This window comes from Choloepus didactylus, chromosome 2 (genome assembly GCF_015220235.1).
Source record: "Choloepus didactylus isolate mChoDid1 chromosome 2, mChoDid1.pri, whole genome shotgun sequence".
NCBI lineage: Eukaryota > Metazoa > Chordata > Mammalia > Pilosa > Megalonychidae > Choloepus > Choloepus didactylus.
The window spans coordinates 4321759-4334191 of record NC_051308.1 but is presented as its reverse complement, the minus strand read 5'-3'; the positions used below and the strand labels follow the sequence as shown (position 1 = coordinate 4334191).

Genomic DNA, 12433 nt, shown 5'->3' with positions numbered 1-12433 from the left:
AATGAGTATTACTTGTAAAGCATTTTTAACAGTGCTTGGTTCATAGTGCTCAATAAATGTTAACTATCATTGTTATGAGTATTATTCTTATTAAATATAGGAAACAAACTATCATGGACAAATGAAATATAGAAGGTTAGAAATAAGCCTTTTTAGTCATCAGCATAATTTTCATCCCTTATTTGGCTCTATCAAGAATCGTATGTGAGTAGATAAGTCAAGTAAATAAGATGATGAACAATGTAATCTGCTCAGCATTCAATAAAAGACAATGAGGTAGCTGTAACAGTGATAACAGCAGCAGCCTAACTTTCTCTGTTTGCATCTCTTGAGATTGCCAGTAAGTGGTCCAGAAATGCATAGAACTTAGACCGACTTTTTACTGAATGTGCCTTTTGAAAAAGCTTTGCCTTCTCTGACCACAATGCTAAGCCCGTTTTCAAATCTCGGTTTCAGGGACAGATGTTAAAGTTCAGCAGCATGGTTCCGGATTTAGACCGTCTAAATGAGCTTGGGTACAGGTTGCCCCTGAATCATAAAGAAATCAAAAGGATGCAGAATCTGAACCGGCACTGGTCCCTGATCTCCTCTCAAACTACAGAGAGATTCAGGTAGAGCAACCAAGAGATTTTGGGCCACTCCTATATTTCAGTAGAGTATTAGTAGAATACGATTTTTGTGTATTGATCAGTTCTAGGTCTTTCCAATAGTCCTGGCAAATTTTGAAATAAAAGTGGGAAACTCAAATTGTATAAATGGTCTTCCATGTTTAATGTAGTGAATTTGTTTTACTTAGGGAAAAAAAAACTACTTGAAGAAGATACTAAAGCACAAACATAAGTTTGTTTTTAAATTTATGTTTTTTAAAATTTCACTTAACTTTTTTTTTATTTTACCATTTAACATTAAAGTTTTGTAGTGTTCAAATTGGAATTTGGAGGCAAAGAGTATTTAATCTAGTTTTATATGCTAGAGATATAAGATTAAACAATAAAACTTATTAAAACATTTTTCCTTGTCCTTTCTTCTGTCAGTAAGTTGCAGTCATTTTTGTTACAACATCAGACTTTCTTGGAAAAATGTGAAACATGGATGGAATTCCTGCTTCAAACAGAGCAAAAGTTAGCGGTGGAGATTTCAGGCAATTACCAGCATCTTTTGGAACAGCAGAGAGCTCATGAAGTAAGTTTACCAATAGAATTTTGGATAATAAAGAAAAAGTTTCAGACCTTTGGAAGATGCTGCAAATTTCCATAGAGAGAAACTGAAATACTTTTCCTGAGGAAATTTGTGCTTCATTTTTGCCTTCTTTTTTAAATTTAAGGTTTTTGTGGCTTAATTGCAAAAATGTGGTCCAGTGTTCAGCTCTGTAGTTGGCTATAAACATGCAGCAGCAGGCTTAGTGCCCTCCAACGTGTAAGGTCAGAACTGTGGACAAAGGCTGCTTAATGGGGAAAGGGGATGGGGGAAAGAAGAGCAGAAAGTTAGGGAATTTTCAAATTTGGTTGCAGACTACATTAATATTGCTTAAGAGAGTATATTTTGATCAAAAGTCTTTAGTATATTAAAAGCAGGTGTTCTCCATAAAGTGTATATGCATTTTGTACCAGAAAATCAAGCTACCGAATATCTCCAAGTATATGTCTTGATGAAATTACATTATGAATTATTATTATCAATTACATTATTATTTCTCAAATAATGAAACAGAACTATATACAAAAAAGTAAATTAATTAATTTGCCAACTATTAGTCCATATTTCACTGTTTCCTGGTGTAACTAAGTTGCTGCATGTGTTTATGACATATGCTCACATGAAGAGATGGGATTTACCAACGAGCAGAGAATAGCTTAATTCAGATCTTACAAGAGAATAAAGCTAATTTAAAAGAATTTTGCTGAAATTTTTAAAGTGGAGAATTTGGAAAGGTGTAAGGTATTTTTATGTTCAGTATTGAGTTGACAGATGTTGAATTAAAGACAATGGATCAAAACCTCAATGAGGTACCACTTCACACTCACTAAGATTGCTATAATCAAAACAACAACAACAACAAAAAACAGATAACAATGAGTGTTGTTGAGGATGTGGAGAAACTGGAACCCACAAACACTGCTGTTGGGAATGTAAAATGGTGCAGCTACTGTGGAAAACAGTTTAGTAGTTCCTCATCAGGTTAAACATAGAGTTACCATATGACCAGCAATTCTGCTCTTAGGTAGATAACCAAGAACTTTAGTTTTAGTAAATCAAAAACTAAACTTTATCTTTAAGCATATAGTAATTGATGTTTTAAAACTAAATTATTCCTGCACTAAAGGATTTCACACATATTCTGAATGAGTGGAGATTTTTTCTTAGCCTCAATACAACCAGAATATTTGGAAAGTCATCAGGGAACTCATCACTAATTAGGAACTCTAAAACATGTTCTTCTTTTTTAAAAATTAATAGTTGTTTCAAGCAGAAATGTTCAGTCGACAGCAGATATTGCACTCAATCATTATGGATGGACAGCGTCTTCTAGAACAAGGTCAAGTTGACGACAGGTAGGATCTTTGGTATCTTGTTATGAAGAAAGCTTCCAGTAAATTGATCATTTTCTTTCTAATAATCAGATTAGAGGGCATATATCCAATCTTCCTAGGGCAATTGTACCATAGTGGAGCCTCAGTAATTGGAGGAAAGGCTTGTCCAAATCACTGAAATTACTGAGTATTGAATCTTTTTTAAAGAGCTGCCATTATGTTATATAAAGGATATGGAGTAATTGGAAATCACCTAGCCAACCTTTGCTAGTCATCTGTGGAGGACTGAATTTAATGAATAAATCAGAGTGAATTGTATCAATGGTGTATTCAATGGTTTCTAAACAGATAGTTCTTATAGTCTCATAGAATCATAGTAATTTTATTCCTAAAAGGAGCTTAGAGATCACTAGTCCGTTTTGGTTACTTATGGATGTTTCCATTAGTACTCTTATCTGAGTTCCAGAAATGTGAACTGATCTGACCAAAGGCAGGTAAATAAGTATCAGCTGAATCAGACTGAGGTCTCCTATGTCTGGTTGGTGAGTACTGCATTATACCAGTCAGCTCCAGTCCCATTCTAAGTCTTCCATGCTGGGAAAGAGTGTTAAACCTTAAGTCAGATCACAATCAACCTGAAATCCTGCTTCCTTCCCATTTACGTAGCAAATTATCTCTTTATTAAAATTGGAGAGGTAAAATACAGCTCCTCTTCAGGTTCAGATTTATTGTGTGTGAATTAACGATTATGTATTATTTTTATGTTTCCTAGAAACATTACTTACACTGTCTCATCTGATTTCTGTGGTGTTATTTGGAGTATAAACCTGGTTTATTTTATTACATATGTAATATCTTTTCCATGTTTAGGACCAGTAGTTGTGATTAAAATTAACTTAGTATTTTGTCAAAAAAAGTAGAAAATAAATCATGATTTCTATTAAAAGGTTATTTTTAAATGTTTTGGAAGCAATTTCTGTTTTAGCTGGATATTTCTTTGGAAGTACACAAAAGATGTTCATGGTTAAGGTTGGAACAATAAAATGTGATAACATATTTATCCTATTCTGAGAAAGCCAAACTTAAATGTGAGCTTTCCTGAGAATTTAAGGCCTTCAAAATAAAATAAATTTAAATGCAATTAACTTTTATCTTTTGCTTTACTTTCTCTTAGCCAACTCTATAACAATATTGTAAGTGTTTGAGCCGTTAAGTAAAATAAAATTTAAAATTCATGCACAAGCCAGCATCTATTAAGTTTCAAATGTTCATGTTTTAGAAAAAAACGCCAAACAAAGAAAATGGGAGGATAGGACCTGAGGATAAAGAATTTTGAAAACTGCAAGTAAAAAAATTTTGGATTAGAACATGTTATCAATAGGAAGGCCCCAAATTACAAATGTACTATGTTCTAAAAGTTAATTTACAAGTTCTGGTTTTAGAGCTTCAAGTTTAGAACTGGGAATAATCTGTTTTAAGCAGTTCCTCCTGCTGGCAGGTAGCTCAGGACAGAAGAGGCTCCGAGGTCATTACCAGATAGGGAAGGCGGCAGGCAGGGCCATTCCCATGTTCCAGAACATTTTCACGTCCTGGACTTGTGTAATTTCAGAGTTGACAGATGCTTGTAACTTTTAGGGAAGTACCATGCAACTGGATTCTATTGCAATTGACCATCATTAGTAGAATTTTCTTTCAAAAACAGAAGCACCATCAAAACTAAGTAGTTATTCTATGGATCTATATTCAAAATGAGAGAGCATAAGAATCTACAGCTCTATGTTAGAAATGAGAGAGCATAGGAAAATTTTGCTGAGGCTTTATTGAGTACCTTTTGCGTTTAATACTGCTTTCATCGACTTTGACTATGTATTCACCTTGTTTTTCGAGTTGAAACATTAAATATGTTTTGAGGAATAATAACACATTTGGCTACAAAGTCAAAGTTAACAGTGATCCTAGGTAATAGGAGGTAGCAAGACTATAGGAATCCAGAGTAGTAAAGCTAAATCAGATGTAAAGCCACTCTCAAAAGAGAAGGATAATATATCCAGGGAAGAAAGCAATACTAATATGACAAGAAAACAAGCAATGTTACATTTTAGTTCTCAGCTATGTGAAAAACACTATCATCCAAGAGAAATTCAATCTCTCTGATGCTGGCCAAACCTTCTCCAGTCACTTCTCAAGTTACAACTTTAATGTGATATACAACTCAATAAAGAATTGCCAATGATTTTTGAAAGTGGGAAACACAGAGGTAGGAAGAAAAAATGAAAAGATCTGAGATTTTTTAGCTTATAATAGAGAAAGCTTACATAAAATCGAATCTCTCTCAACATATGAAGGACCTTTATAAGATGATTAGATATTTTTTATTTTTTTTTAAAGAACAAAGAGAAGGGGGCCTAAAATGCAGAATTTGCTAAAGATCAGGGCTGTTTATTGTGAGGGGGCACTGTGAGAGTTTATGGAGCACAATTTTTAAAAATATTTCTAAATTACAGAATTTTATTTAAGTGGTTTATGATTCCAGCTAAAATAACCCAGTTTTATCTATCTGAAGTGACTTATGGTTTTAGCTGAAGACAAAGGGTAAACTTCAACTTTTCTCCCCATTTTTCTACTTGCTCCCCTTTCTCTGCTGAGCTCCACTCCTGTCCCCTCGCATGTCCTCAGGGAGAGAGTGAATGACAACGACCTTGTAGATATGCCTTCAACCTGGGTTAATAGGCGAAAACACTTGCTGTTTGCAAACACCAGTAGTTGAGCTGTTGTTACTTTTAAAAATTATATGCCATGGTCCTGATGTCAGATCACAGCATGATATTTTGTGCTGCCCTGGATCACTTTTCAGAGTGGGAGGTCACCATGTATGTACACATTGGCTGATTCTGTACTGCATTCAAGCTAACAGTGGTTTCCGCCATGTAATTATTTCTTCAACAGGGATGAGTTCAACCTGAAGCTGACCCTTCTCAGCAATCAGTGGCAGGGAGTGATCCGCAGGGCCCAGCAGAGGAGAGGGATCATCGACAGCCAGATTCGTCAGTGGCAGCGCTACAGGGAGATGGCAGAGAAGCTTCGGAAGTGGTTGGTCGAAGTGTCCTATCTGCCCGTGTGTGGTCTCGGAAGCGTCCCCATACCACTGCAACAAGCGAGGACCCTCTTTGATGAAGTGCAGGTGAGGTGCAAAATGCACTGGTTTTCAACCACTTCTGCATTTCCAAGGCACCCTTTTACCCTGGCCTCGGTTCTCATGAGTCTGGAGTGGCATTGGAGTTAGGACAAACATAGCTCTCCAATATTGATAGAAAGATACGAAATGATCACAACGCTAAGCCTACCTTGACTGCAGAAATTAGATTAAGCCCCAGCCTCTCAGCCTCACACCAGCTCATGGTGGCCCTGCACAGATGGAAACCAGTGGCAAAGAAAGGAAAACTGTGCATTGATTATATGTGTTTTACTCCTGAGCAAGTTAAACGTGTAACTGGAGATGCCAGAAAATACAGAGGGCTCAGTTCTATTTGATCTCTCTGTTCATTCCCAGTATAGCTTCTTACTTTCACCAACCTGGGAATTTGGACTCCAACATCTTAGAGAGAAATCTCCCAGCACTCTAATCAGTCATTCCCAGTGTACTTCATGGACTCCTTCCTTCTGGTTCCTTTCTCCTTCTCATTTCTATTGGAGATCTCACCCAAAAACATGGCTTCAATTACCCCTACCAGCAGAGAAGGGCCATGTTAGTATCTAGTGGTCACATCCCTCTCCTGAGCTTTCAACTTGTATATTCAACCGCCTTTTAGATTTATGTGCATTGCAGATGTAGTATACTCAGTGGGTCTGAACTAAGCCTGTGATCTCTGTACCACTGCTTGCCAGTCAGGCTCCATTTCTTATGTCCTCAATCCAAAGAAAGATCACCACCAGCTGTCTGGTCTACCAATCCAGGAACTCAGTCATTCTAAGGCTCTGCTCTCCTTTTTCTCTTACTCTGCCCCAAGTCTCCATCTTCACTGCCACTGCCTTAAGTTAGGCACTTGTGACTTCTTGCCTAGATAGACATAATTTTCTAACCTGTCTTACTATATCCAATATATGCCCTTCTTCCATTCCATTTTCTACCCTGCATCTGACTGCTTTTATTAAAACTTCAATCCAGACCTGTCATTTTTCTGCTTAATAGTCTTCTGTGAATTTCAGTCACTTTTACAATAAAAAATAAATTCCTGTGCAAGAAGTGGTCTTGCTTCATCCTCTAGCACTCTTGTGCATGCATCCTGTATTCCAGTCATTGAAAACTACATCCAGTTTCCAGAATTCATCGTATCCCTTTGGCATCATGAATTTGCTCATCCTTATTTCTGTGTGGAATGCATCTCCTCCCGACTCTTGGTCCCCATCTTGCTCAATCTGGTTGCCTTCATCTATTTTTCAAGACTCATCCAGCCTTTCCCACTGTGAGGAAGCCTTCTCTGCCTCTCTGTCCACCCCACGGTGGTTTAGGTGTCCCTTAGTGTCCCCTGTGCAGAAAATATCAGAGAGCAGTTATCATGCTGCATCATGAGTGTATTTAACTTGGGGGCAGAAGCTGAGCCTCTCCCTGTTGTTTCTCAGCCACTTATACATTGGTTCATTCATGCACAAAGTACCTACTCAGTTAATGCTTGTTGGATGAAAGAGGGTATACCCAAGGTACTAAAATTTAGAGTCATTTAAAAATAATTATGATAGGGAAAAGGTGAAGAAAATGAGAACATAAAAAATCTACGGTTCCTTTCAGTTCAAAGCAAAAGTGTTCCTGCGCCAACAAGGAAGCTACATTCTGACCGTGGAGGCAGGCAAGCAGCTCCTGCTTTCTGCAGATAGTGGTGCCGAGGCTGCCTTGCAGGCCGAGCTCACTGAAATCCAAGAGAAATGGAAAGCAGCCAGCATGCATCTGGAGGAACAGAAGAAAAAACTGGCCTTCTTGTTGAAAGTAAGTTCAACCATCTCCTCCTGTAGCCCTGGGCGGACACGTTGTCCTTCATTCTGGAAGATAATTTAAAATGCCTTTTACTCCAAAGTGCCTACTACTTCTTTTCAGTCATTCTTTGAACAAATCATGCACAGATCATCAGGTAACGCCCTGCAGAATTTTGTCCCTCTGTGTCTTAAGGCTTTGTCCCATCTGCCCCATAAACTAGAAGAGCTCCCCAATTTTTGGTGTTGTTGTGTTTCAGAAAAATCTCCCTACAAAGTAGTTTTATGTCTAAAGAAGACCATCCAGACTGTGAATTCTGATTAATGACCAGGACTAAGCCCTGAGCCATGTGAAGACTTTATAAATCCAGACAGGAATTCAAAGAGTAGATTCCACTCCCTAATCTAAGACTCTAAAGTGGTTTTCAAGATTGATATCTCTCATTTTATAGCAGGGGAAAATAAAAAACCTATGCAAGAGGATACTCTCTGTTTGATCTTAGCTTATCCAAACAAATTGCTATGAGATAAAATCTCCAGGAAGTGGACTTAGCCTTTAGTTGGATAAAGATTGCCTATTGATCACACAGTAAGTTTGGGGAAATGTTAACTTATTCAGACCCCCAACAATAAGCTTCTCTTCTTTAGTTTCTAATTCCAGATATTATAATTAAATGCATAATTAAATCAACAGCTAATAAAAGATATGGGCTCTAAGCTCAGATAAACAATTTAAAGCCATAGCAAGCCAAGTAACCCTATTAACTCAACCTATTTAAGCCTCAGTTTCTTCATCTATAAAATCATCTTGTGGCCAGTGGAGGATTTAATGAAATCATGTGGTCCTGTACCTGGCACGTATTGAGCACTCAATAAATGGCAGTAGTCATCATTGTCAATCCTATGTTACCATGTTTTCAAAGTAAACAAAGCTAAATACCAAAATTTTAGATATGCTGAAATCACCAACACTTTAATGAGATTATCTATTAAATTTGGCTTGTCACTATTTTGGATTGCAGGCAATAATTAAACTTAATGGAACACATTTTGCTTTTTTTTTAAAAAAAATGCTTAAAGTATGCATTCCCATTGAGTTTATCCTACTGAATTTTATTGAATAATATATTACCTTCTGTGTAGGAAACAATCAATCAAAAATGCTACTGATCTTCTGTAGAGATATAGTATTTGCACAACAGCACAATTTATCAGTAATACAATATACCTGTTTTTTTCCCTTCTTTTTTGCTATCAGGAAAGGATTAAAACATTGTAACTGGCTCTGTAGAGAATGTTAGTCATAATTTTTTCTTTATTTGTGTGTGGTTTTTGGACATATTCCCAAAACTTAACAAGGCATGGTAGTTGAGTCACTGCATTTGCTTTTCTTGTCAGACTTTGCTGGTGTGTTAAATATCCACTTTGATAGCTGTTTGTATTCATGGCATTAAATTATTTCTTTATAATTGCTGCAGTGAAAAGACTTGGTTATAGCTTCAGAATCTAAGTCATCCTTGGAAAGGGAAATCCCTATTCTTCTCTTGTTAAAGTTTATTTGTTTGAATCATACACCAAGACATATTTGCCTAAGAAGGAATTTATCAAGCTAAATTTTAATAATTGTTCTGTCCCGTTTTAGTGTATCTTTTTGCCACAGCTATTATGTTTATATTTAGCTCTTAATGTTTGGCCAAAAAAAAAAAAAAAAAAGTTATGTTGATTTGATGCCCTGTGTGTTCATCTACTATCCTCTCAATTTTATTATGAAGTTAAAAGCTGACCTTTTCTTTTTAGGTCATTGAATATTTATTGACTGGCTATTGATAGATCTCAGAGTGTGTGATGATTTAATTGAGAATACTGTTTAATTTCAGCAGAAAGAAGATTTTTTTCCCTACCCTCGCTATGTTTAGCATTGATGGACTTTTAAATGTTGCCTAGGGAAAACAGATATTTTAATAAAAGCGACCTGGAACAAATCTGCCCCAGATAGACAAAGAGTCTCTCCGGTAAATGGAAGAGGGAGCATGGTTATGCATTTAGTTTGTTCCCTGAATGAATTTTAAAAATAAATGAGAATCTTGAACCAAAATCTCAATTTGGTTAGAAACCAAAAAGGTATTTTGAATTAGGGAGTACTTTAGTCAACAATTCTTACAGAAGACATTTGTGGTAATAACATCTGTGGGTTGGTGTGCTAAAATGAGTCAGTAGAAAAGATAGAAAGAATCCAAAAAAGGAAAGACTGGTGATAAGGAAAGAGATTTGGGAAGGAAAATGCACCATGATTTGGCACCTAGTTAACTATTAAAAATTATTTCAGTTTTCCTTCTTTGTAACTCGGTAATTAAAGATGTGAAAATGGTCACTTAATTTGAATTGGCTCTGTGACACCAGATGTGAGTTAATTTGTAGATAGGCTGCTATAAAGAATCAAGTCTCTATTATGGATCTTTTAATCCTTTCCTCGCATTATTTTTTTAATTACAAGGGAAATACATGTTTGATTAAAAATATCAAGAAATAATGAAATATGTAGAGTAAATAATGAAATTGCCCCTGTATCACTTCCCAAATTCTACTCTCTTTCCAGAGGTAACCATTGTTACCAGTTTGGTGTATAACCCTCCAAAACATAACCACACGATATCTTCTAGACAGTTTCTTTTGTCAGTATATAGAGATCTATCAGTTCTGCATGATGTTCCACAGTGCTGCCATGCTCAGCCACTTCTTTCTATATTCCCAGAAACGTTCACTACTTGGCATGCTGTTTCTTAAACTGTACATTATCACTTTTCTACTACTTATTGATTTGTATGGGTTTTTATGTATCATGTATTTAACCCTTTGTTACATGTTTCAACACTGTGAAGCTAGAACCAGTCAAATGTCATGCCTTTTGTAATTTTGTGTTTGTAGTTCTGTAACAATGAACATCTATGTGGCTCTTCCTATTCCTAGATTGAGCTAGAGTCAGAGTTATTTTACTATTTCCCCGCACTTCTCTCTCCCATACTTATTTTCATGCTGAAAGAGATTCCATATTCTGTTGCTTTTTTTTGTTTTTGTTTTTTTTTTATCCCTTACAGGACTGGGAAGCATGTGAGAAGGGAATAGCTGATTCTCTGGAGAAACTAAGAACTTTCAAAAAGAAGCTTTCCCAACCTTTACCAGATCACCATGAAGACCTTCATGCAGAGCAAATGCGGTGCAAGGTAAAGCGCATTGAGCATTTACTCGTCACCTGGGTATGTGCCTCTGCTGTAATCATACCTTTGGAAGTTGTCTCAGTTTGCCCAGAATGCCCTGATAAATGCCACAGAATAGGGTGGCTTGAACAACAGGAATTTATTGTCTCACAGTTTTGGAGGGCAGGCATCCAATATCGGTCCCAACAGGCCATGTTTTCTCCCGGAGCCTGCAGCATTCTGATGCTGGTTTGCTGTAATCCTTGGGGTTTCTTGGCTTGCAGCTCTGCTTCCATCACATGGGGATCTCCTTCATTCTCTGGCTTCTTCTGACTTCTGGCTTCCACTGACCAACTGAGTCCAAATTTCTTTTGCTTATTAGGACTTCAGTCATATGGAATATGCTCCACCCTGATTCAAGTTGGCCTCATCTAAATATGAGCTTTTCAGATCCTATCCACAAATGAGTCCACACCTTAACTAATAATACCTTCAGAAGTGCTATTTACAAATGGGTCCACATCCCAGGACTCAGGATTAGGACTTGAACCTGTCTTTATGGAGAACATGATTCAGCCCCAACAGGAGTGTAATGAAGCCAAGCTCATGTGTCTGTCCACATGCAGAAGCAAGTTCATTAGGTGTGTATCAGATTAGGGCAGACACCTCTTCTGTGAAATCTGTGTCATTGATTTATTGCAGTTGATGAAATTATAGGCTAGTTTATGAATTACCTTGAGGAAGTTAATGAAAATTAAAATTTACTTTAAAATTGGACCAAGAGCAAAAAGCAATCTTTGCAGAGAATCCACAGTGGAGAGTCATTCTAGCAGAAGAGTGCAGTTCACAGAAGAGCCTGTGTCAACTGTCTGGCTAACTGGAAATTATGCAGACAGTAGCTCTAGGAGAAACACACCCTGCCCTCCAGAACTTTCTATAAAGAAAAAGGGAAATATAAGTAGTGGATCTCAGTCACCACATGGAGATGCACAATCCCTAGTTATCCAGGACCCTAAGGATTTAAAGATTAGGATCCACACCTCAGGTTGCACTCTGAGGCAAATTAGTAGCCACTAGAGACACTCCATGCATTATTAGGAGTTCAGGGAGACTAATGTGATTTGGTGGCTTGTGGGATTCATTTCATTCTACCAGGGTAGCCAGGTAATGTACCCAAGCAGCAGCTCTCAGCTGCTCCATGTGCAGAATCATATCAAAATTGCCTTTAAAAATATGCTTTCTTCAAATTATACATGTCCTTGTACTTAGGGTCATTTGCAAAATTACTGCTCTAGAGTAATTCTGTTTAAAACCCCACATATACTTAAATGACTTGGATTTTAGGAAGAAATTCCCTGTCTCACTTTGGCTAAGAATTTGTAAGCATTTGAGAAAGATTAATTTTTAAAGAAGTCTAGATATCATGAAATGTGTGGATAGAAGAATTTTCCCTTTGATATCAAATTTCAAGGATAAGTTTTGAAACTTGAAAGAGGCAAGTTTAAGGAAAACAATACTTTACATCATGGACTGTAAATCAGTGAAATATTACCTTCAGGTGGTGCATTCAGATGTATGAGAAGATTAGAAAGAGTTTATTTTACACCTGTAATTGTAGATTTATAGAAAATTACTGAAGGAAACTTCTGATAGGAAGGAATGGGCATTTAGTGGACTCTTCTTTTGTATAGTCACTGTCCCTGTGCCAACTCAATTGGCACAAGTGTAAGCTCACTAGGAGAT

The 12433-nt window shown here is 36.9% G+C and overlaps 1 protein-coding gene across 14 annotated transcripts in view; it reads left to right on the top strand.

The window, feature by feature from the left end:
* The window catches only part of SYNE1 (spectrin repeat containing nuclear envelope protein 1), a 499900-nt gene that overhangs the window by 409896 nt on the left and 77571 nt on the right, over positions 1 to 12433 (top strand). For all 14 annotated transcript variants that reach the window (XR_005214357.1, XM_037819664.1, XM_037819684.1 and 11 more), the window contains 6 exons: positions 457 to 611; positions 1035 to 1182; positions 2458 to 2552; positions 5478 to 5712; positions 7318 to 7512; positions 10592 to 10717. Coding sequence is in view for 13 of the 14 variants with exons in the window: in XM_037819664.1 (XP_037675592.1) it covers positions 457 to 611; positions 1035 to 1182; positions 2458 to 2552; positions 5478 to 5712; positions 7318 to 7512; positions 10592 to 10717 (954 nt within the window). In the remaining variant the exon portion in view is untranslated. The remainder of the gene's footprint in view (positions 1 to 456; positions 612 to 1034; positions 1183 to 2457; positions 2553 to 5477; positions 5713 to 7317; positions 7513 to 10591; positions 10718 to 12433) is intronic.